Raw genomic sequence first — 23,896 nt, forward strand, 5'->3', positions numbered from 1 at the left:
GTTTTTCCTTGCCACAGTTGCTCATCAGGGACAAACATACTTACAAAGAACATATTTATGTTTAATCACCACATTATCTGTGTAAAGCTGCTTTGAGACAATGTTCATTGTTAAAAGCGCTATACAAATAAAAATGAATTGAATTGAATTGAATTGAAACCGATCCTCATCTTGGAGACACCAAATGTCCATTCATCATACTGTAGTTCCATCACTGTTGATGTGTACTGTTCAGTGAAATTTTCATCCCAACTGTAGTCTTAAGCCATTGTAGCAGACTGCGTGTATAAATTACAGTCCAAATCCATTTTCATAGCTCTTAAGTTGCTCAGCAACTTTATGGATCTTTAGGCTGTTCATCTTGAAATACCCCCTGCTGCATCGAGTGGTGTCCAATTAAAGAGAACTCCCTTGAGAAACTCTTGATTTCCTTTAGTGTGTAACACCTCAGACCAGGTGTGGTCCAAATAGGCTTTGCCCTCTCCTTCCTTAGTGTTTCACTGATGAAACTACTACAACTCTAGACAATTCAGCAGTGAAGACCAGGTGTGCCAGGCCGACTCTCTTGTATGTGTGTGGTACAGTGATTTTTTAGCAAAGCATAACTAATATGATTCTAAAATAATTTTAAAGAGGCCTAAAAGTTTTTTGAAATAGATAGTATGAGAAATTGGACACTTAGGAAGGAGAAAAGGATTTGTACCGATTGGACTTCTTTGGATTTTGGTTTTGGTTCTCCCTGCTTTGCACGGTCTGACTGTTCTGTTTAAGGACTGATTTTTTGGACTCTGTTCTGGCTTCGGATTTTGGACTGGTTATAAGACTGTTTTTGCTTAGCTCCCATTGCTCTGCTTGTCAGCAATTTTTGATCTTATTGCTCTTCATTAAAAACTGTTTTCATCATACACCTGGTTGTAACCTGCATTTGGGTCTTTCCCTCCCATTCACCCAACCAGTCACGCGCATTCAGTGACAAAATAATCTGGCCTTGCATCGTGCACCCTGTCCCACCTGCTTTTCTGACATATAAATGAGGAAAATTAAAGAATTTTGGATGATGTGAAGATGGTGAAGCAGGAAGTGGGTAGGATTAGTGAGGAGAAAGTAAGAGCAGCGATTAGGAGGATGAAGAGTGGAAAGTCTGTTGGACCAGATGACATACCAGAAGAAGCGTGGAGATGTTTTGGAGAGATGGAGTTGAGTTTTTAACCAGATTGTTTAATAAGATTCTGGAAGATGAGAGGATGCCTGAGGATTGAAGAAGGAGTGTGCTGGTACTGATTTTTAAGAATTAGGGAGATGGAGACGGATGATCCACTGTGGCGACCCCTAATGGGAGAAGCCGAAAGAAGAAGAAGAAGAAGAAGAAGAAGAAGGTTCTTCGAATAGATAAATGCTCTTAGCTGTTTCTGACTGTATGTATGAACATATGACTTTTTTAAAGAAGATTTGGAACTCTTGTGTATTTCTTTAGCCAACCCCACAATTTTTTCCACAGTAAAGGCCTGGTAATAAAGGCCTTAATTCAGGCTATTGCACCACTTTTGTTTTGATATGGATTTCAGCCTTTAGTTTGTCATCCTGCTTGAAGATCCAGCCATAACCCAGTTATAACTGGATTGCAGAAGCAGACAGATTTTCACTGTAATTCACCAGGCACCCCTGGGGTAATCCTTTAAGTTTCTATATATCATGAAGCATTCAGAATAAATTTCCTTTAGCGTTGACTGTTTGAAGAACCTGTAAGGAACTGTCAAAGAGAGCATACATTGCATACAAATTTATTTTGTAAGAAAATAATTTGACTGGGGTGCTTTTCTGCTTCATACAGCTTTCACAATATTTCTTTTTCAGAAATAAAAACCTTTAAGCATAAAGCTATCTTCAGTTATTTTGAACGATGCCAGTAATGCTACACCAGCTTTTTTTTTTTAAACAATCATCAGTGTCATTTCATTTCATCTTTAGTTTCCTTTTTAGTTCATATGTCTTGGAGACATAAACACTTCTGGTTAGAAGTAAAAGGTTATTATAGAGCTTATAAAAGAAAAGAATAAAGTAGATTTTATGTTGTGATAAATGCTTTGAATTACCTTGATTAAAACATTACATACTGCTTATAAAACTGTAAATCATCTAAAGGTTCTAGTTTACTAAAGACGCTGCGATATGAATGATGATTTAACCAAAGCAAAACCAGTAATCAATTGAACAACAACATGTTTAAATCAATTAGTAATTACTGTTGAGTTTACAATATTGTGATTTCAGGTATAATATGTGCTACTAAAGAATAACAACCATAACAATAAGAACACCAACAACAACAAAAGTCAAAAGTAACACCAAGGCATTTTCAAGCATCACAACCAAGGTCTTTCAGTGCAGCAGTCCTCTAGCTGTCCAATAACAACTCCTGGCCACCAGATGGCAGCCTTTATCCTTTATTATGAAAAGTATTTTACAACTTTTAAGTTCCATATGCTTGGCAAAAGTGACAATATCAAGCATAAGTCATGTCTAACATATGATCACCGTGGCCGTCGTATGGGTGGTGGAGGGGTGGATCTTGGAGGAGGCACGTGGTGGAGGTGACGAGCTGGACTTGATACGTAACGCTCGTTCAGCATCGTGTCTGGAAACCTATAGATAGAATAGTATATTAAAATGTACTCATTAAGCAGACACTTTTACCTGAAGCAACTTACATTAGGGCCCAGCCATGGCAGTTTAGCAGTAACAGGATTCAAGATTTGGATAAAAGATTAAACCACTAATATAACAGCTGATGTAACCACTGCCTAGATGAAAACTTAAAAGAAACTGTCCATGCAAGTAAAATTACAGTAGGAATGCAAATGAAAATTAATGGCATATATAACCAAAAAAAAGCTAAAAAACTCAAAACCAACATGACAATTTCGGATACATATTTCAATGTCATCTCAGTGTCAGCACAAGTAACTGCTTATCTCTTTGGCCATAATCTTTACCTGACCACTAAAGCACCACAGGCCATGATAAAAGTCTTATTGTGGCAGTGTGGGTTTCAAATCCTTTTAAATCCATTTAACATACTGTTTGTAAATCACTGTAAGCTTTAATACATCAGAAGCTTTTTTTCTGGTGCAAACTAGGCACAATATATTCAATATTTGTGCGCATGTCACATTTTACTTTGATAATCGCTAAAAATGGATGTGCATTACAAATCTTTTATTGAAATGTCATAGCTCAATGTACCATTACACACTGTAGTAAATTAATTACTTTTAAGCCTTTATCAATATGGTTTATATATCTACATTATAATAACACAAGTGCCTTAAAAGATGTTTTCATGAAATACATTCAAGTGAGTGTTTTGAAATAAAGAGGAGGGAGCTTTTTTATTCACCCAGCATTTTAAATATAGAACTGACTTCCTGTATGTTATCATCAAATTCCCACTCATACCACTATTAGCAATTCCAGACTATAGTTGTTGTAAACTCTGTAGTTTAATTGTATTTCAGCTTTATTTTATTATGCGATGCTAAAATGTTTTTGGCACAGAATGGTACTAGACCTGTGTTAAAATTGATCTGAAATGTATTATTAAAGTTAACATGTTCATTTTTCTTGTTATTACGTCACTTAATTCAGGCTTATCTACAGTAGGTCTACAGTTTAGTTCAAACCACAACATCCTGTTCCTATTACAAAACAGGAAGTTTAGAATATTATGCTTTAACATATATGAAACAAAAATATGACTTACTGTAGATAAAGGCACAAAAATATTTCACGATATAGTTGAAACTTATAGTACCTCCGTTTGTGGTTGAAAGAACATGTGATTCTATTTATGGTTTGCCACATGGAGGAAAGTTTATACCTCTACACCAAACAGAACTTCCTGTCACAGATGTCAAGCACGCAGCACTTCTTACAGTAAAAATAAACGATCCATTTCTACAGAAAATAATAGTCACTACCCAGTTTCGTCTAGTATTTTCTGTCACATCTCTTTAATATGATTTAGAGGAGTCTGGATTGAGGAACTTGTTTGCACTTTGCTTTCATTTTCCACTTTCTGACTGCAAATAACTCACTAGGTGGATAATATAAAAAAAACTTTTAACTTATTTTAATTATGTCAGAAAATGTCAAAATGTTTTGTCAATTGGTTTGAGTCAAATCATTTATAATCTATTATGGGAGGTGAAGATTTTAAGAAAATATCATGAAAGAAACTTGATTCCATCAAATTCATCACATTTAACCCATTATGTTCGGAAAAGTTTTGAATCAGTGGAAACGCAGGTAAAAAGTACGTACCGTTCAGGTACACGTGGAGGGATTCTAGGAGGAGGGAGTGTGGGCCGAGTTTCAGGTGATGGCCGGGGTGGGCGAGGTGGAGGAACACTGTTTTCCTGGGGCTCCTTCATCAAGACAGAGACACATACCTGATTACATTAATACATGGCTTTATACTACAAATTTCCTTTAAAGATCACATGATATTGTGATGACATGATATCACATGAGAGTGCCTATCCTAAAAATGCTAGGCTTCATTATTATGCATGATTAAAATACAATAAAGACATTCTATTTAAATGTGGACATGTTTTTAAGTGATTATAAGTGTCATTATTATTCTAATAGAGGATGGGAAAAGAGACTGTGTTCACCTCTAGGTCACCATCTGGCCCACTGCTGTTGCTGACAGTACTTAGCGTGCTCAACCTGTTGCTGCCACTGCCTGTTTAAATCATAGATAACCATTAACATGTGAAACACCTTTATTTATTATACTTATAGCTGTTTTAAAGATCTGGACTAGACTGTTTTTGGCCTTCGATAGCTGCTGTTCTCGATAAACTCATGCTGTATAAAATATAGTCTGTATAACACATGAATATGCTATGAATGATATGCTGTTTGCCTTATCCATGATTGGAAAGAAACATTAAAAAACTACTTCTGAGCACTTATTATTAATATTCTTCGTGATATAGGTGTTTGTGTGAGAAATATTCATAACAGCATTTCCTGTACTGTTCCAGGACGATTCCATTTTTATAGGCCACTATGATAAAGACAATCAGCGCACAACATTTCAAAGGAGTAACCTTTAAATACTGCAAATAAAATGAATAAAATGATCTTTGGAAAAATCAAGAAAAAACTAATATAAAAGAGAAATTATTCAACATCTGATGCAGTGTTACTCACTAGATGTGCTGGATGTACTTCCTGTATGCCAAGTTCCCCTCTGTGGTGTTTTGTTTAAAGCAGGAGGGTGGTTAATGGAGCGAGGAGCTGGTTCATACACTGAACATTCAACATTCATATGAGATCCCCATTGCAGGTTCCTCTGCACTGGAGCAGTTATATCCAGATCTGATATAAAATAAAATTATATATATATATATATATATATATATATATATATATATATATATATATATATATATATATATACATATAAAGAGAAAACACACAGAAAACAGAAGATAAATTGAGTTAAAAGTTACGTAAAAGAGTTCAAACACGAAGTGACAGATGATAAAGACAGTTAAATATTGTGTAAGAAGTTCATGGCAGTTTATGACAGCTCATGAAGGTAAAAAATGCAGCCCACACGTATCTCTGGGAAACAATGATGTAATGTTGCTTTAATTAATTTGGCAGACATTTTTATTGTAGGCAATTTATGAGTTATGGAAACATACTATTTTAGTACAGAGCCTAGGCATAAAGTAGTAAGCATATGTGTGCATTGACAGAAGGGACAGAAAAAAGTGGGCATAAAGAAGAATTCCAGAAAAGCAGGCATAAAAAGGGTCTTAATGACATGGACATATGGAAAGGTCTTAGCAAAATTTGTAAAGGGCCTAGTAAAGTAGTCCTAAAGAAGCGTCCTAAAGAAGCAAATTCAAAGGGTCCTCATGATTGAAAAAAGCCTCAAAAGACACTAATGAAGGAGGCACCAAGTAAAGTATACAAAGGGCATGTAGAAGATTCATAGTAAAGTAAATATAAATCAGGGTTCTAAATAATAAAGCTGGCAAATATTGTCTACTGGAAATAAAAAATAAACAACCACTTCTTTCTTAACTACATTGTTTGTATAGCAGTTGTACTTTACTTAATGTTTTGGAATTAAAAGCAGTGTGAAATGAAGGGCATACCTAACACTTTTCCACTTTTTCCTTTGTCCTTTTTACGTCTGATGATGCTATCCCGTAATTTTTGTAAATTTTCCTAGATATGGATAAAATTATTTAATAAATAATGATATAAATGGAAAGTCAAACAATGTTATGTTTGAAAAACAAGTTGGTATTAAAAGGAATATATAAATATGTGCATTAACTAACATGATGCTCATGATGTATTGCAGAGTGATTTTCTATGAGTACCTGCTGGAACCGAACGGACTGGGAACGTTTCTCCTGGTCAAATTGCCAGGCTTTAAACTCCTGCACTGCCTCCTCCACAGTCAGCGCTCCCACCTTCACCCTCTCCTGCAGGGAGATGAGCTGCCTCTGACCCGGGGTCTTCATGCCCGCATATGGATCGTGGCCACTGCTTAGCATTCGCTCTGGAGCTGGCCTCACTGGTGTTTGGAACATAATTAAAATAAATTACACTTTAATCCCACTTTACAACTATCTTGTTATTTTTTTAGATAATTTTAAATAATAGCATTAATTTTTGAACTCATACCTTGAGAAGACTGGTTGCTATTGGTTTCTGAATACAACGAGTTCTTGGAAGAGAAAACTGCAAAAATGTTTAAAAATTTTTATGTATTTGATGTTTATCAGACTCAAAGAAGAGAGCACCAATCAAATGCAATTTGCAAAAGCAAAGAGTTTCGTATTTTGATGGAAACAGTTGTTTACACCAACGAAATCAGAAAGTTGAAAAAATATAGAACACGTGTGGTGCATGTTGTATTTGTGGTATATATGTGGTACCTGTTGAAATGTAGGTTTTGCATTCCTCAGGTTCAGAGATAGGGCATGCTCGAGGTACTGGGGCCGGGGGACGATTTGCAATAACAGGTGCAAAGCCACTTTCGTCATCTATGGTGTCATAAATTTCCTCTGGAAAGCAGAGCTTATATGGGTCTTCCTCATCGTCCTCCTCATAGTTTTCCACATTGTCTTCTATGTTTTCCAGTTCGGGCTCGTCAAATTCTTTACCCGAGTATGCATTATTTGCAAGATCGTCTTCTGTCTCGGACTGCTTCTGTACATTTGCTAAAGTTAAATATTAGATGTCAGTTACTTAACAAAAAATACAAAAACTAGTGTTACACAAACTCTTACATAATCTTACATAAACATTTCAATATAAAATGATACAATAATAATCCAGTAAACAGTAATATCACATAATTCACATCTGCAAATACAATGTTGGACTCAAAGATGTTTATGTATACAATCAAATGCTGGAAAATTTATTTCAACATAAGATCAGTTAAATATTCACACTCATGCAAAACATTCATTATTTCTTTTTTGATCAATTATGTTCCAAATACATTAAGGGTGTAACAGTACACAACATTCACCTCGGTATTTAAGCCACGGTTCAGTTCAATTTCGATATGGTTAGGGGGAAGAAATGCAAAACATTAAATTGCTTGTCGTTTTTTTATAAACTCTTTTTTATTATTATGAATTTTTGTGATCATCAACATTTGAACAGTTTATATTTTTATTACAATTTTAAATAAATTGCCTGTTTGGTTAAATAAGATATAAAAACTTATTTTATAATATTTTATAAAGAATTTAATATAATAAATCAAATCAATGTGATACACTTTTTATTATATTGATTCAATTTAGTAATCAATTAAATTGGCTCAAATTAAATTAAATTAAATTAATGGATTTTTTTTTATTAAATAGTTTACATTTGTTAGACCCCATTTGAGTAATACAGATTCAACATACTTTAACAAATATCTTTATTTCTTCCATCCTTAATTCATTCACTCCCTCGATATGTGGAATTGTCATGACATTTTTCAAGAGAAATTCTCAAAGCTCTTCATAAAGCGAATCCATATCGCTAGCGTTAGAGGCTAGTCACTTCCTGATTAGCAGCTAATGCTAGCACTATGGTTTCATTACCGTTTTCATGTATGCATGCAATCTTATTTCCAATATGGAGTGTGTAGACATAATGACACTGTGCTAACTCTAGTTTCTTTTTTTATACCTCTGCTAATGTTGTGTATGTAAGTTTATGATTAAAAAAAAATGCGCTCTCAGTGCAAAGTGGAGACCAAACCAACTTGCGGGCTGCTACTTAAAATGTTCCTGAAGGAACTCAGATTTCAACTATGTTCCGCACATAAGAGGGATTGTACCCCTGTACCGAAAAATTCAGGTATGAATACGTGTACTATTACACCCCTAATATATAGCAATTCTACATTTAGTACTTTAATACGTTAATACCTTTAATGAAAACTACAAAAAAAAGTTTTACTCTCTAATTAAACTTTTAATCTCATTCAAACCAAACATTTTTTAGTAAATGTCATGTATGTCATGTCTCTGTCCTTTCACCTGCAAAAAACTTTCTCAACACAGCGTCTTCTGAATGAGACTCATTAAAAGAACTGTCCAAACTCTCCAAGTCCTCATCTACCGAGAAAGGAATCACATAATGCATTTTACTCATGTATTTTCAGTCACGAATTCTTTCTCAGAAATGATGCATTAAATTGTTTGTAAAAAGCTGACAAATTATCATTTTCTTTGTTATTATAATGTATTTGAGAATATCAGTGTATTATATCGATTTTTGTGGCACAGAATGCATTGCAGAAAGCTGTTATTAACTTACACAGCTGTATGTCAGGATTGAGTTGCATCATGGACTCGTAGATGTCCTCCTGAAGAGAAAACTTTGCAACAAAGTTTTGCGATGAATTTGCCATTGGCTCATAAATGTCCTCATCTTCATGAGTTCCCATGGATTCCTCTATGTGACACTTGACTAAGTCTACGGTCTCCTGGATGGTTTTACAATTCAAAAAGCATTAACATGATCAACATTGGCACTATTAATTGATAAAGTGAGGAATAAATAAATGATTAAATAAAATGATTAATTATCAATAATAATTAATTATTCTGTTTGTTGGACAACCTACTGCTAATTGTGGCACTTTGTCATATATAATGCTTTAGAACATTAGAAATAATTAAGACATAGATGACTTAATTCAAAAACAGCCAAATTAGGTTATCTTGAGTGTTTTAATGATTGCCAATTAATGTGAGGCAAATACCAAGTTTTACACATAAAACTGATGTCCACTTACAACATAATCATCCATGAACTGTCTCAAATCAGGAAAACCACTTTTCTCAGCCATGGTATTAGGGTAATCCCCATGCTTGTTCGCTATGCTGTAGGCCTGAAGGGCTCCAGGACATTGCAGCAAAGTGCTAGTCAGCTGTTTTAATCCATGCTTTGCCGAGAAGTGAAGTAACGTTGGAAGTTCCACATCCCTCTGATCTGAGTGTCCACAATGGGCAGGTTTCAAGATGTAATTATTCAGTTTTAATGTGATACTAATTCTTGTGTTATAAATAAAAATACGTATGTGCCAAATCATTCATATCACATAATACCCATTATACATAGAGAAAGTGATTTTTAATGCAAATGAAATAAAAAAGGGGGCTCACTTGTACTCTCCTCATCAAGCTGAGTAATTCCAAATATTTTTAGTCCATTTGGAGGCATCTGTTTTTTTAGAGAATCTGTGAACAATTTATCCAATTCCTCTAAAGAATTTGATGAAATACTGAATGCCTAAAAAACAAACGGTGTCATTTACGTCAGCAACATGACACCAGTGTACATTAGAGGATAGTTACAACAAATGCAGTATTTAAAAATTAGAAACATTTTTACTTCTAATCAAGGCTCACAGTTTTTTAGATTAGGAATTAGCAACACAATCTGTACAGTTTAATATGTATGTTCTTTATATTTCTGTTATTTTTTAAACCAATAAAATGTGCTTTATTTGAGCAGATACAAAACCACAAACAAAAACACAAACACAAAAAAGAGTATAAAGTCTTTTCTTAAGTCTGTTTATCCATCTTAATACGTCAAATTATTACCTTAATGAACTGTGAAAATAAATGGAAACAATTACCTGACAAAAGAAATGCACGGGGTCCATAACTTTCTCAAGATAATTGCTAATTTCCTCCATTTCTGTGTAGTATGTCACAGTTGTTGAAAATAAAGGCGACTCATTATTATAAAGCTGCAGAATAACTTCTCCAGTTGGCATTTCTGAAAGAATATCGATTTTATAATATTAGAATATGATATATGCATTTTATAATATATACAATAAAGTACAACAAATACATAAAGTGCAATAATATCCCATTTTTATGATTTTTCTGAGAACACAAATGTTATTTAAACACTTGCGTTTAATTATTATACACTTTTTAAAATAAAATAGTATTTTAGTAGTTAAGGTTTTAGGTGTCGAACAGATACATTCTGACAATACCTGTGAAATTATCAGGAAAGTGTTCATTAATGTCATTTCTGTTTACAATCTCATGATATCATGCACCTCCATCAGAAATTACATTCAACATCATTTAAAAGTGTACGCACAAATGTGCCAGAAATAACATGCAAATGATACTAAAAGTGAAAAGTTAGAGAGGAACTAAAAACAAGAAGTTCCTTGCTCGGATCTGAGACCCACCAGGTGACTGAACTGTAACAATATATTCGTTCACAGCAGTTCCCGGCACATGTTTCGTCGAACTTTCACATCGAAACTCCACTTCAATGTTGTCTTGACTGTTTAACTTGTTTGCCATGATGATATAAATATCCACTTGGGTCTGGAAATGTGGAGAGGAAATTATATTTCAATATTAAACAATGGCAACAAATGGTCACACACAGCAAATTTTTATACAGGCATATATACAAGCTTATAAATAAATTGCAAGTGTTTTCTGTAAAAAGGCCTTGGTGACAAAAAAAAGTGTGATCTAAATGTCACAGCTATTCAGCACAGACAAGCCTGAGGACAAGTTACAAATGTGTGTCATGAAACAATAGTTTTAAATACTTACCCCACAGAGGATTCTGTTAGGTTGGACTGTAATGCATGATTTCTGTTCTTCTGATAGAGACAGGCTTCTCAGTTGACACGAGTTTTCATCAAAAACCCCTACATCTTCCTCTGGTGACTGGAAGTTATCTGAATGGACCAAGTGTGGTTCCTCTGGATCAGGCTGATCCAAAATTTGTGTTGGTGATTGGATCATAGTTTCAGCAATAGCTTCTTCCTCAGGAATATCAATGATTTCTTTGGGGAAAAAAGATTCTTATTTTTTCTTAAAATCAGAAAAAACAAACAAAGTGTTGCTGGAATGGTTTACATGGTTAATAGTTCTAGATTTCTAAAATATTTGGGACCTTTTTTTGGATTTGGCACAAAATGAAAAACCCTCAAAAAGTCAAGATTTTTTTTCCTTAACAAAAAAATACATACCTTCCTGAATAACTTCACAGACTGTAGAGACATACAGTGCTGGTTCGTCATCTGAATCAAGCTTTCTCCAATAATTCCAGTGTTCAAAATAGTCCATCAAGTCATCGTTTTCAGAGATGCCACACAAAAATGCAACGATCTTTCTTGGCGGACAAAGAAACTTCTTCAAGGTGTTCCGCACCCCTGGTTCGCTTTGAATATCTATAAATGTTTCTGAGAGTAACAGCAAGATGCACTGGCTATCTCTAAAAACTGAATAGTCTTCATCTTGCACTGAAAGTTCCTCATCCACAAGATAGAAAGAAATAGAATCCTCAGGGAAATGATGTGAAGCCTCCAGGATAAGCTTTAGGTAGGAGGCCCAGTCATGGGCCTCACTAGTGTGCACAATTAACACTGAGCACATAATTAAGCATCCAGGATTTACTGCAAAAGAAGAGTTAAAATTATTGTCTGTTTCAAGTACAGGTTCCTGTGCCAACTGTTGAAAACGACCATGTGTCTGCAGGCATTTGGACTGATAACACCCACACATCCCTAAAAATTTGACTACAATATGTCTTATTCGATACTATAAACCCAGAAGCTAGATTGTTGATTTGAAACTAACTGTGACAAAAAAAAAACGGATCCTCATCTAAAACATGAACGGAGTCATTGTTCTTGTGTAACCTTGATGTATTCTATTTTCAGAGTACAATTTAAGTGTGAACCAAGCAAACTGCAAGACTGACAAATCAGTAGGCAAATTCCTAATCATGCATTATTTACTGATGTGTGTATTTAGTTTTTTTAATTCTGTTTTCTATGTTTGTATGTGGTGTTTGTGAAAAGGAAATTACATAAAAATAAACTTTTAAAAACAACAATGCTTAAAATATATTAAGGAGAAAAAAACTAAAAGATAAAAATATCCAAAACAATCCAAGAAATGAAACAAACTTTACAAAAAATACTAAGAAAAGTGTTTGATGTGACCTTAGTAAAAGATATTTGGCAAAGGAACTATAAAACACCTGCCAGAAACGGAAGTTTCAATGCAAAAAGCAATGTGCTGCGGTGGGCTACAGGGGGGCTAAAAAGTATGACTAATAGGATATATAAAGAAGCTATAAAGGCCACATGCTTAGATACAGATTAATAGAGAATATGTACTGTATCTCTTTCACAAAGAATAGTCCTAATTATTAATATGATTATACATGTTTATTATTATTATTATTTTCCTATTACTAACACATTATTTGACCTTTGTTGTCACCTAACAGAATGATGACTGACATTTGTCAGAACTAACACACTAAATGTCTCGTTGATATTAAATGACCAGTGACTTCTTCATTTTGTTCAAATAGGATGCAAAGCTTTGCACTCGACTGTATACAACTTAGTTAATAGTTAGGGTTTTAATGAAAGTAACTTACCTTATGTCTCAATGAGAAATATCCAAGTCCTATTCAAATCATCCACTTGACAATTTTCCAGTTTTCCAAGTTAATACAATTTCTTTTTTACTTTTCTGTAGTACAGGCTCTGAAAGGTGGCTGCACTTGAGTAACACATATTAAAAGAGACTCTTCGTTTCCTGCTAGTGTGTGACTACGTCACTTCCTTAAACACTGTGTGACAAACTACCTAAAATGTCTATCTGACAAGACAGAGATTATCTGTATCAAGTTATGGGAAAAAAAATTCTGTTACTTCTCACAAGCATTATGAAGGGTGTAAAAAAAAACAAGAGCAGAAATGTAGGTCACAGTATTAAAGAAAAAGCATTATACATTTAAATGTGCAGTGGAGTTGGACTAAATTTAATTAAATGTAATCTGTAAGTGATTAATCATAAAGTCATAAAGACAGGCTTCATCTTACAACACACACATATTTATACAAGTGTGTGTGCCATATATAATAATACCAAATATTTATTGAACAAATCTGCTGTTTACAAAATTACGCAATTGCCTATATTAATTAACTACATGACCTCTTTTTAAGGGGAAATTATGTACTTTTGTATTTATTATCCTGCGCCTGACCAGTGTGTCTTTTGCCCTATTCCTATATAGAAATGGGTTAATATTTTAGGGATGTCATTCTTGCTGCCTTGCAACTTACCATTCCAATCTATCTGACGTCAGTTCTGTGTGTAATCTGTTGTTACACACAAAATTTCCACAGTGTTGATGATTTACTCCAGTGTTTTTGGACACACACTGTGAATTTCCATGGTAGAGTTTCCTGATTGGATTTTTTTTGTATTAAATTTCTTGTAACCTGCACATTAAGCGCTATACAAAATAAAATAATACGTTACTTAAGTTAGGATAAGGGTTTTTAATATTGGGATCCCATGTTTGTTTGTTAGATAAATTAAGTGTTTTTAATTTTTTTTCCATATGTCCATTTATTTCACTATATCTTAATAATTTTACTATTTCTTTTCACTTTTTTTCAAAGGAAAAAGATAAGAATAATTTTAACACTCATTTTTCAGCCAACTGTTCACAGAGTCCATGTCTGATGACCGCAATGCAACAAGAGAAAAACAGATACCCATTTTGCATAATGATTAATGAACAATTTGTTTGATACTTAACAAACTTAACAAAGTTATTTGTGCCATGCTCTGGGGAGCAAAGGGAAGAGTTTCACATTTTATATATGTAATGGTTAGCTAAAAAGAAGTAACAATAGTGGCTAACAAACAAATAATGCATCTTTAAAAAATACATTTATGTATAAATTGTGGTATAAATAAAAAAATAGATATAAATCTAATGCAGACTTTACTCTCACTTCTGTGAAGTGACACACTACCTTTTAAAATACCCTTCCAGTTAGCTTTGGTACTCAAAAGTGTTTACAAACTGTAACAATGTATCTGTACAGAATTATACATGTAAAACACTAGAACTACAGTAATGAAAATAATGACTTGGATCGCCCACAAAATATTCAATGGACAATGGACTGTTATGAGACTGCTATTAGAAAATGTTTGCAAAGCCCCTTTGTACAAATTATTGTCAATAAAAATATGGCTTAGATAAAAGTGGACTGTCTTGATCTCATCACATTTGGAATGAATTGGGATGGCAACTTTATACAAAGCCTTCTCCCCAGATGTCAGTGCCTGATATCTTATGCTCTTATATCTGAACAGGCACAAATCTCTCAAAGCCATGCTCCAAAAGCTAGTGAAATGTATTCTTCGTAAAGTCGAGGTTATTAAAGCAGCAAAATTGGACAACTTAATATTAATGGCCATTGTTTTGGAATGTGATGTTTATTTAATAGGTGTCTACATACTATACGTCTGACTGGAATTATTATGGTATATTATTAGTATTATTATGATAATACTTTTACTTGCCTCAGCAGTAGTAAAACTGGGTAAGTTGCACCACAGTGTGTTTAGTTTTTGCCTGAATGCACAGCCTCTCAGTCATATCACAAAATCAGTTGTAGTCAATAGTATGTGCAAAAGTCTTGTTGATCCAGCATACATTTTTTGTAACTGTTCTGAGGTTATGTCTCTGGTGATGTGAAACTAAAGTTGTAGGAGAGTGAACATGGTCACTGCAGAAAAACTAATACCTGTGATCGTCTGTGGTAAAAAGTGATCCTTGTTCTTCTGGTTTCAGTTTTGATTTGGTGAGACTTTTTATTCCATAATCCTACGTTGTGCTGCTCTTTGTACGATTTTTCACATCACTAATTGAACGTTGCATAACTGAGCCAACAGTGATACACTTAACAATCAAAAACTAAATCTGTTGCATCAATTGTAATGGAAATGGTCCTGGGTTGAGCAAATACTCTTATAATGACACCTGTCTACTAGAATTTTTACATGATTGTTTTATAATCCATGCAACGTTCTTTGATCTGGATTGAACATTGTTCCATGAATAAGCCATCTTTTTCTTCTACAGACTTCAGTGTTTTTAATATAGGCCAATTTACTAATGTAGTGTATAACCTGAGGTAAAACGTCATTCTCTGACTTCTTAAACATCCCTGAATTCACTTATTTTATCATCTATGATATAGATGTTGAGACGGTGAGTCCAAAGTGATTCTCAGAGTTCTCAAAAACTAAAGAACAGGAACAACTCACAGACTCTTTGCAGTCTTTATAGAAATCTTATTCGAATGTGAAGACTTGTCTTCTGCAGATTAATTTCTGCTATATATGGCTGATATGCTGAGTGCAACAGTAGATGATATTTTCCGTGGTGAGCTGAGTGTGCCTGAAACTGAACATGTCAAGCTAGCTGGCTAAAGTTAGCGTGATAACTAAACTAGCTAAAAGAGTTTTACACTAACATAAGATCGCTGTCTGAGAAGTGGTAGCTCAGTGAGTAAGATGTTAAGCTCCCGATTGAGTGGGTGAGTCCAAATCCCAGCATCCCATCCCAACCTGGACCATTGAGCAATCCCTCAACTGCTCATTTGTATTAAAAATATATATCATTTATGTCACTCTGTTTAATGGTCATTTGCAAAATGCTGTGAATGTAAAATGTCTCTCTATCTTAAAAGCAAATCTGGCCCCTTTTGGTTTGGATCTGTGTTCTTGGGTGTATTCAGTTATCAGATCTGTTTTATTAGTTGATCATACTCTCTTGCCTTTTCAGGTTAATTAATTCTTATTAATAATACTAGTATTCATACTGGTAATGGTAGGGCGCCATGTTCTTCCGGGTTTTTTGTCTTTTGCTCTGTAGTGACGTCTCCGTTCATCTATATGAGCATTTTACAGCAGGCTCTATACTGACCCCTGGTGGCCGCCACTCGTCTTTAACGTTACATGAGCATAACATGGCGTCCGCCGGCAGCCGAGAATGGAGGGCGGTGTGCGAGAAATTTCGCCGAGCCCAAGATCTATCCGAGGTAGAATCGCGAAAGGATCCAGAAAACGACCCGTTCCGCTCCAAGTACAAAGCCAGGGAGCTGCTCAAGGAGATCTATTGCACTCTAAAGAACTTCGACGTAGACGACGGTGAGGGCGAGGGCCCGGAGGCGGACGGTCAGGCAAGAGAGGCGCTAAATGGCGAACCCGCTAATAAGGCGCACACGGGCGACTCTCGAGCCGGACTCCGGGCCGCCAAACTCGGCGTGATTGACTATCACCTGGGCGTGAACCACATCGAAACCGAGGAGCTCTCCGCCGGTGAGGAGTACCTCATGAACTGTGTGAAATTACTGGACGAGTGCACGGTGACACGGGAGAACGTCTCGCTGTTCATCCAAGTCGGGGTAAACAACACCTACATTCCCATCCGAACCCGCACTAATGAGTACGGACCCAACATACAGCTCCATACTATTTAGTACCTTAGTATACATGACACTCCCAGTAACGTTATTCCTTTAACATACCACTAAGTATGGTAGTATGCATTTATTATATAACAATATAGCTGCATGTTTTGTGGTTTTGTTTTGCTCTGCTTTTAATAATACTTTTATATTTCTTTTCCCAGAACCAGCTTGGCATCTTATGGGCCGGCCGGGATGAAACCGAGAAAGCTCAAGGCTTCTTAGAAACAGCTGAGTCCATTTATGTGCAGTACATGAAAGAGGTGACACAGCATTCTTCATCATCCTCATCCCCATCCCCATCCCCATCATCCAACACTTGGCTCTCATACAGTGTGTATGGGATTTCATACTTACATGAGATATGCCAGGACAGCGCAATATTTTTGTTTAATATACATGTTTTGTATTTCCACACCTTTCTTGAGGTGCCACTGGTTCGGGAGCTTATATAAGCCTGGAGATAATGGGGCTTTATTAAAATAAATGTATAACTCAATGCATTTATGCAAATCTCAAATTCATGCTTCACATTTGGTAAGGGAAATTTTCCCCTTCCTGTGGAATATCCATAATCTGGTCTAACTTCACTTCTTTGTGTATCATCTTCATGCACTATATGGACAAAAGTTTGAAGGCACCTGACCATCTTCAACATCTCATTCCACATTTATTCCCCCATTTGTCAGGTGCTGATGTAGGTAAGAGGCCTGGGGTGCAGTCATCATTTCAGTTTATCCCAAAGGTATTCAGTAGGGTTGAGATCAGAGCTCTAAACCAGGCCACCCAAAATCTTCAGTTCCTTGTAAACCATATCTACATGGATCTCACTTTGTGCACGTTAGCATTGTCATGTTTCGGTCTCCTGTTTCAGGTAAATGGAAAATGTAATTCTACCACATTCAAGACACACTATACAATTGTATGCTTCCTCTTTTGTGGTAACAGTTTGGGGAAGAACCACACATGGCTGGAGAAGACAGGTGTCACAAAACTTTTGTCTGTATAGTGTGTCTGCATAATAATGCTGCAAAAGGATTCATTACATTATCTTTGGCTAGTCTTCATAGCGTTCCTGTGATTCACATATACAAAGATGATCTACACCAGCAAACCCTCTTAGTAATGACTATTGTGATGATTTTAAAACATCAGACAAATAATTTCTTATTATTAAAGTTTATTTGAAAAGGGACCATGTACAATTTTAACATAAATTCCGTTTGTCAAAATCAAATGTGTAAAATTGTGTCAAATTGATAAACATCTCTAGAATTAGTATTTCATAATGAACTAATAATTTTGTCGACCTGTATTTTGTTAGTTGTGACTACATTAAAACTATAGCAGTCAATATCAAACGGTAGAATATTTATTTCCATTTCTACAAAGTTTTCCACTAATTCCTTAACAGAAAATTATTTTAAAAATTATTAAAAGTACTAACGACAGAATAGTGCTCTAAAATAAAATCTCCTTGGACTTTGATCTTAAGATCTCCTGAAAAATTTCTCTCCTTCTGTAGAAGACTATTAACATTTTCCAAATCAATTTTATTTATTTTTTGCCTCGTTCAATTGGTGATAATTTTTTTTAGTTACTTTTAGTTCCTGAATAACTTTATTCCGCAGTCCTTTATTACAATGCCTATCAATTTCCCTTTCTGTCTTGATAGCTGTCTTTAATGCAGAGCCCCTGTTCTTCAGCAGCTTCAATAAGATATCATTGAACCAAGGTAGCTTATTTTTTTTTTTATTATTATTTTTTTTTTATTATTTAACTCTATTGATAAATGTGTTGCAACCAAGCGCCACATTTTGAGAAGATAATATATCATCCTACTTTTTAACTAGCAATTTCCTTATTAAACTCTACCAGCTTCCCTTTAGGTATACGACAGAAGACATTGTTAGGGGTTATCACATTATTTTTGAACCTGTTTCACATTTGGGTCCCACAAACCCGTCGTGTGATTTACAGTCTGAAAAAATCTACGTACAGTCTTACCGCAGGATTACAACACGTGGAGACGTTAAGTGTAGCTGCTGGAGCCTTGGTAGATCTTGTAGAATCTCCGGCGAGCAATATGGAAATATCGCGCACTGGAGCATTGTGTTTGTTGTTGATTAAACACACTTTGCCTTTTTGACGGGCTGCGTAAATCCACGGGAAATCCCCAGGCACACACCTCATCGTGAGACGCCGCCGTGCTCATCCTCAGATTGTTGGGTTAGCAGGTACCCAGATTTAATTGAACATCCCCAGAGAGCAGCAGTTAGATAACTAGATAAGAACCCATGAGTCTTTTGTGACGGTGCAACAAAACCCCGTAATATCCAATCAGGTTGTGATTAAAACTTCCTGCACATATAGCTGACTGGAAAACAGAATATATACAGTTTTCCACTTTGAATAATATATCTACTTTTAAACACAAATTATCCACGTAGAAGCTTCAGGACAAACACGACCTAGGAGTGCAACCTTTGAAAAAAATAGTAAAAAAATAAAATTCTAATAATACGTACCACGAAACGTAGATTAGATTTTTCCGTAATTGCGACGTTTAACTCTACAACTTAGAATGGCTTCTAACAAATGTATATAATGACAAAGAAAATGGCCAGCTAGGTTTATTTTTGATCATTTTTGGATTTTTTTATATATAGATAGATATAAATCCAAAAATTATCAAAAAAATTATATATATATATATATATATATATATATATATATATATATATATATATATATATATATAAATAAAACTTTTTTTTTTTTTTATAACTGACATTTAAACAATCCGGTGAATATTTGGTCATGGTGGTTTAGGTTTGTAAACAAATTTAATGGCAAGCTCATTCTCAGCCTTCTCCAAGGTGTACATTTACCTTTTGATAGTGTATATTATGATTTAGATTAGAGTTTAGTGTTTGTGCCAGTATTATAGTATGTTGAATGAACTGGCATATCATCCTCATGCCCAGTGCTCCTAGGATAGACTGGAGATGAATGAATAAAAAGGTATTAGAATAGGGTCACTGGGTAACCTGTTTAACACAATGTCAAAGTAAGTGCTGATGTTATGATTTTACTTACTGTGTAAATTTCAGAATGTAGTTGAATTCATTGACCTCATATTTAACATTTTAGGATGGCCAACCACCACTGGATTTGGTCGATTTCTTTGTGCTAGAGGAGGATGCACCATCCCAGCAAGAAAGAATGAGGAGGTGAGTTGCTTCTCATTTGTATTGTTTTTCAAATCATTATGTTTTTATTAGTTTATTTTTTTCTAAATCTTTTATGTTGTTGTTGTTCTTGGCAGGTTTGAAATGGCGTACACACACACACTCTATTATCTGGCTCAGGTGTATAAAAATCTGGGTCAGTATGAGAGTGCAGGACAGTATTGCCACAGCACATTGCAAAGGCAGCTGAAGTTTAGCCATTTTGTGCCATTAGAGTGGGCAATCAATGCTGCCACACTGTCACAGTATTATATCACCAAGGTAAGCTTTTAATTTCCTTTGAAACTCTCTTACATTTTCAGCTAGTCCTTAAGTCACATTGTGTTTATTACTAGTGTTAGACCGTCTAGACAAGTCATGTTTTGTGCTTTTTATTATTGTTTTTACTCTGTAAAATTCAGAAACCTCTTTTTATTTCCATGTTCTAAATCCAGTAGCTCTAGGTCTGTGCCCACAAATGTGAAAGTGTCATGTAGAAGAATGGTCAAAGAATGAAAGAAATAATTTTTTTAATTTATTGCTTAGTTCTCACCTTCTTTCCAGTGAACTTCTGCAGTTGTTTTCACCTCATAGTGTAGTACATTTATAATTAGCTACATAATGGAATAAAACCAGACGTTACCCTTTAAACATTAAGTCTTTAATTGCCACTCTTGAGTTGTTTTGTTGTTGTTTCTTTAGACACGATACATGGAGGCTCGACACTGTTTGGCTGCTGCTAATGTCATTGCAGGTCTAGCAGGCGAAGTCCCCTCTGAGGCTGCTGCCAAGGAAAGTATGTTTAACATTTTATAACCTGAACTCTCACATTGCCCACATCATTTTACTGTTACTATATGTGTTTACTAGCACACAGTCTGGTAGAACCATTGTCTTCAAACAGGAAGTTATTTAGACTGGAAAATAAAAGTAATTGTGATCCTCTTATGAAGACATTGGGGTCTCATAAGGGTGAAATGTATGTTAATACTTAAGTAAGAAGCCAAGTGAAATGGTTCACACTGAGCCAACAGAGTAGCTTCATATGGCAGGATGCAAAGCGGTTACGACCCTGAGGGTGTTAATTTTCACTTTGTAAAAAGGTTTTATTTTTTCCTACTCTGTTAAATTGCTTTTTATCCTTTCATAGTTACATTTCAGTAACTATTAGTTAGTGCGCTTCTGTTTTTTTTCCTCTCTAATGCAGAAAGGTAAAATCCAGTTTTTTTTTTATTTGTGAGAAATCACGAACTCTGCCTGTTCTTCTAAAAATCTTAAAATTACACGTGTAAATAAACATCCAACAGAATGCTAAGTGAATTATCTATTATACATGCCTTTGTGCAAATTGTTCAATAAACAATACTAGTATAAGTGTATTAATATTAACCTGGGAGCTGAACTACAGCTTTGAGTAAATCAGAAGTATTCAGCAGCACTGTGGTATATCTTTTCATAAGTAATTTATTTTGTCTAATATTCACACCTACAGGTTTATTTTTTTATAGCTTGATATTTTCTTTATATACCGTATTTTCCGGACTATAAGCCGCTACTTTTTCCCCACGCTTTGAACCCCGCGGCTTAAACAACGAATCGGCTAATATATAGATTTTTCCTGGGTTTTTCCCGGTTTCACAAACTTCAAGCCAACAAACCCCATAACATAAGACCAATGAAATAGCCGAACGGGTTCAGGTGAACCAGTGAAACTCTTTATATTAAATCAGATGCGCTCCCACTGAATCGGCCCGCACCACATCATAAATATGGATGATGTTCCTCTGACGTTTGACCTGCTGCTCACTCCGACTGTCTACAGGAAATGCGAATCATTCATGAAAACAACCGGGCATGAAAAAACGCACTTCACCTGTGTTCTGAGCTGCACGGCATTGGAAGAAAAGCTTCACCGATGGTGATTTTTAAACGCACGACAATGCCAAAAGAAAAACTCCCGAGAGAAATTGTTGTGAAGGAAGACCGTGAACAATGACTTTCTTGGTAGGCTACTGTTTAGATACAAGTTGTGTAACAGTCACTGTCTTTCCTTAAAGCCTGTGTAAAGTTCATTAGTTTTAATGTAGGCATTATTTATTTATGTTCAAAATAAAAATCTTTGTAAAATTCAGAGGGCGCGGCTTATTTTTGGGTGCGCTTAATAGTCCGGAAATTATGGTACGTATTTAGTACTTTTTAAAATTGCAAAATAACTTTTGTTTCATTGACAGGTGAAGCCGAATATGAAAAACGTGAGCAACTGTGTCAGAAAAGAGCCGAAATTGCACGGTGCTGGATCAAATATTGTCTTAATGTGTTACAAGATGCCAAAAAGCTTCTGGAGGTAATTTTGCCCCACTTACGCTCATATGTTGAAGCGTGTCTTTAAGAATGTTGTTGTGAAATGAACATTTTTACTGCCCTCTTCAGGACAACATTGGAGAGTTAGATTTAGACCGACAGGAAGAGTTACAAAGAGCTCGACAGGACGAGGAGGAGGAAAAAGAGAGAGGAAGAAAAACGGCAGTTCTCTTCGATTCCGCCGAAATGTTCGATTCAATTTGCGGCCAGGAAGAGAAGGTGAGCTGCATACTTCCGTTGAACTTCGAAGAAGCCCGTGCCATCTTTTTGGTGGGTCAAGGCTACGTGACGCAGGCCAAAGAATATTTTGAGATGGATGGTCATGTAACGGACCACATTGAAATCCTCCAGGATCACAGTGCTCTTTTCAAGGTCTTAGCCTTTTTTGAGGAGGACCTGGAGCGGCGCTGCAAAATGCACAAGAGGCGCGTGGACATGCTTGAGCCCATCTGTAAGGACTTGAACGCTCAGTACTATTTACTGATCTGCCGACAGTTGCAGTTCGAACTTGCTGAAACTTTCTATGAAATGATGGACCTAAAACTCGCCGTCGCTGAAAAGCAGGACCAACCAGACGCACACACCATAAAGAAATTCAACCACTTGTGCTTGGCATCAATCAAGTACTACCAGATGTTCCTCGACTCCATCCGCTCGCCAGAGGGCAAGTTTCCTGAAAAACTCGAAGACGATATTCTGAGACCTGCACTCGTGGCTAAGTTTCGTATCGCTCGACTTCAATCCAAGATCATCTCAGGAAACCAGGCGTCTCAACTGGAGAATCTCAACTTGTCATTGGAGTCATACAACTTTGTTGTGCAGTATTGTGAGGAACACCCAGAAGCCAAGAAGGCTGTGGAAACAGAACTGGAGCTTAGTGAAGAAATGGTGTCCCTCCTTCCTATTAAGATCAATAGAATACAGTGTAGAATGGTTTCCTCCAACTAGGATGAAGTAGTGCTCTGTAAAAAAGATCTTGCAGGCTATAGTGTGAGCTGACATGGATATAAAAACTACTACAGTTCCATCATAACTCTAAAGCATCATTACAGTAGATTAGAGTATATACACTTACCGGACTCATTATTAACGTCCCCCGTTTTCCCAATATGGTCTAGTTGTCCTTTAATTCACCTTTGCTTGTATAAATAGAAGCAGGCTGTTCTTGTACCTTACTGGCTGAACTGCATGATACAGTTATCACTAATTTATTCAATAGATCTATTGTCATGTCTGCCACGTCCGTTAATGATATCGATGTGAAATACAATGTAACACATGCATTTATGCGTAATCAATAAATGAATTTGTTTTTCTTAGTTTGGTTTTACTTGTTTTTATTGTGGACGATGCAGCATTCGATTATATTTATACCAGCCATTAAACAGGAGCTGGGGTTATTGTTTGT

The 23,896-nt window shown here is 35.5% G+C and overlaps 2 protein-coding genes across 2 annotated transcripts; one reads left to right on the forward strand and one right to left on the reverse strand.

Annotated features, from left to right (window-relative positions):
- Positions 1-1,765: 1,765 nt before the first annotated feature.
- Positions 1,766-13,148, reverse strand: pik3ap1 (phosphoinositide-3-kinase adaptor protein 1). Its single transcript, XM_046836785.1, has 17 exons — positions 12,994-13,148; positions 11,570-11,995; positions 11,148-11,383; positions 10,769-10,910; positions 10,193-10,335; positions 9,714-9,840; positions 9,344-9,540; positions 8,863-9,031; positions 8,583-8,660; positions 6,972-7,256; positions 6,718-6,774; positions 6,411-6,607; positions 6,180-6,252; positions 5,221-5,388; positions 4,677-4,747; positions 4,321-4,424; positions 1,766-2,643 (listed from the first exon to the last, which is right to left on the reverse strand). The coding sequence occupies exons 2-17, from the start codon at positions 11,973-11,975 to the stop codon at positions 2,532-2,534; spliced, it is 2,565 nt and encodes an 854-aa protein (XP_046692741.1). The 5' UTR covers positions 11,976-11,995; positions 12,994-13,148; the 3' UTR covers positions 1,766-2,531.
- Positions 13,149-16,344: 3,196 nt separating this feature from the next.
- LOC124377022 (kinesin family binding protein) lies at positions 16,345-23,807 on the forward strand. The gene is made up of 7 exons (XM_046836289.1): positions 16,345-16,834; positions 17,062-17,160; positions 20,051-20,130; positions 20,226-20,409; positions 20,830-20,923; positions 22,359-22,471; positions 22,558-23,807. Exons 1-7 carry the CDS (start codon positions 16,397-16,399, stop codon positions 23,434-23,436), a joined length of 1,887 nt encoding a protein of 628 aa, XP_046692245.1. The 5' UTR covers positions 16,345-16,396; the 3' UTR covers positions 23,437-23,807.
- The last annotated feature ends 89 nt before the right edge of the window (positions 23,808-23,896 follow it).

This window comes from Silurus meridionalis, chromosome 2, assembly GCF_014805685.1.
Source record: "Silurus meridionalis isolate SWU-2019-XX chromosome 2, ASM1480568v1, whole genome shotgun sequence".
Classification (NCBI taxonomy): Eukaryota; Metazoa; Chordata; class Actinopteri; order Siluriformes; family Siluridae; genus Silurus; species Silurus meridionalis.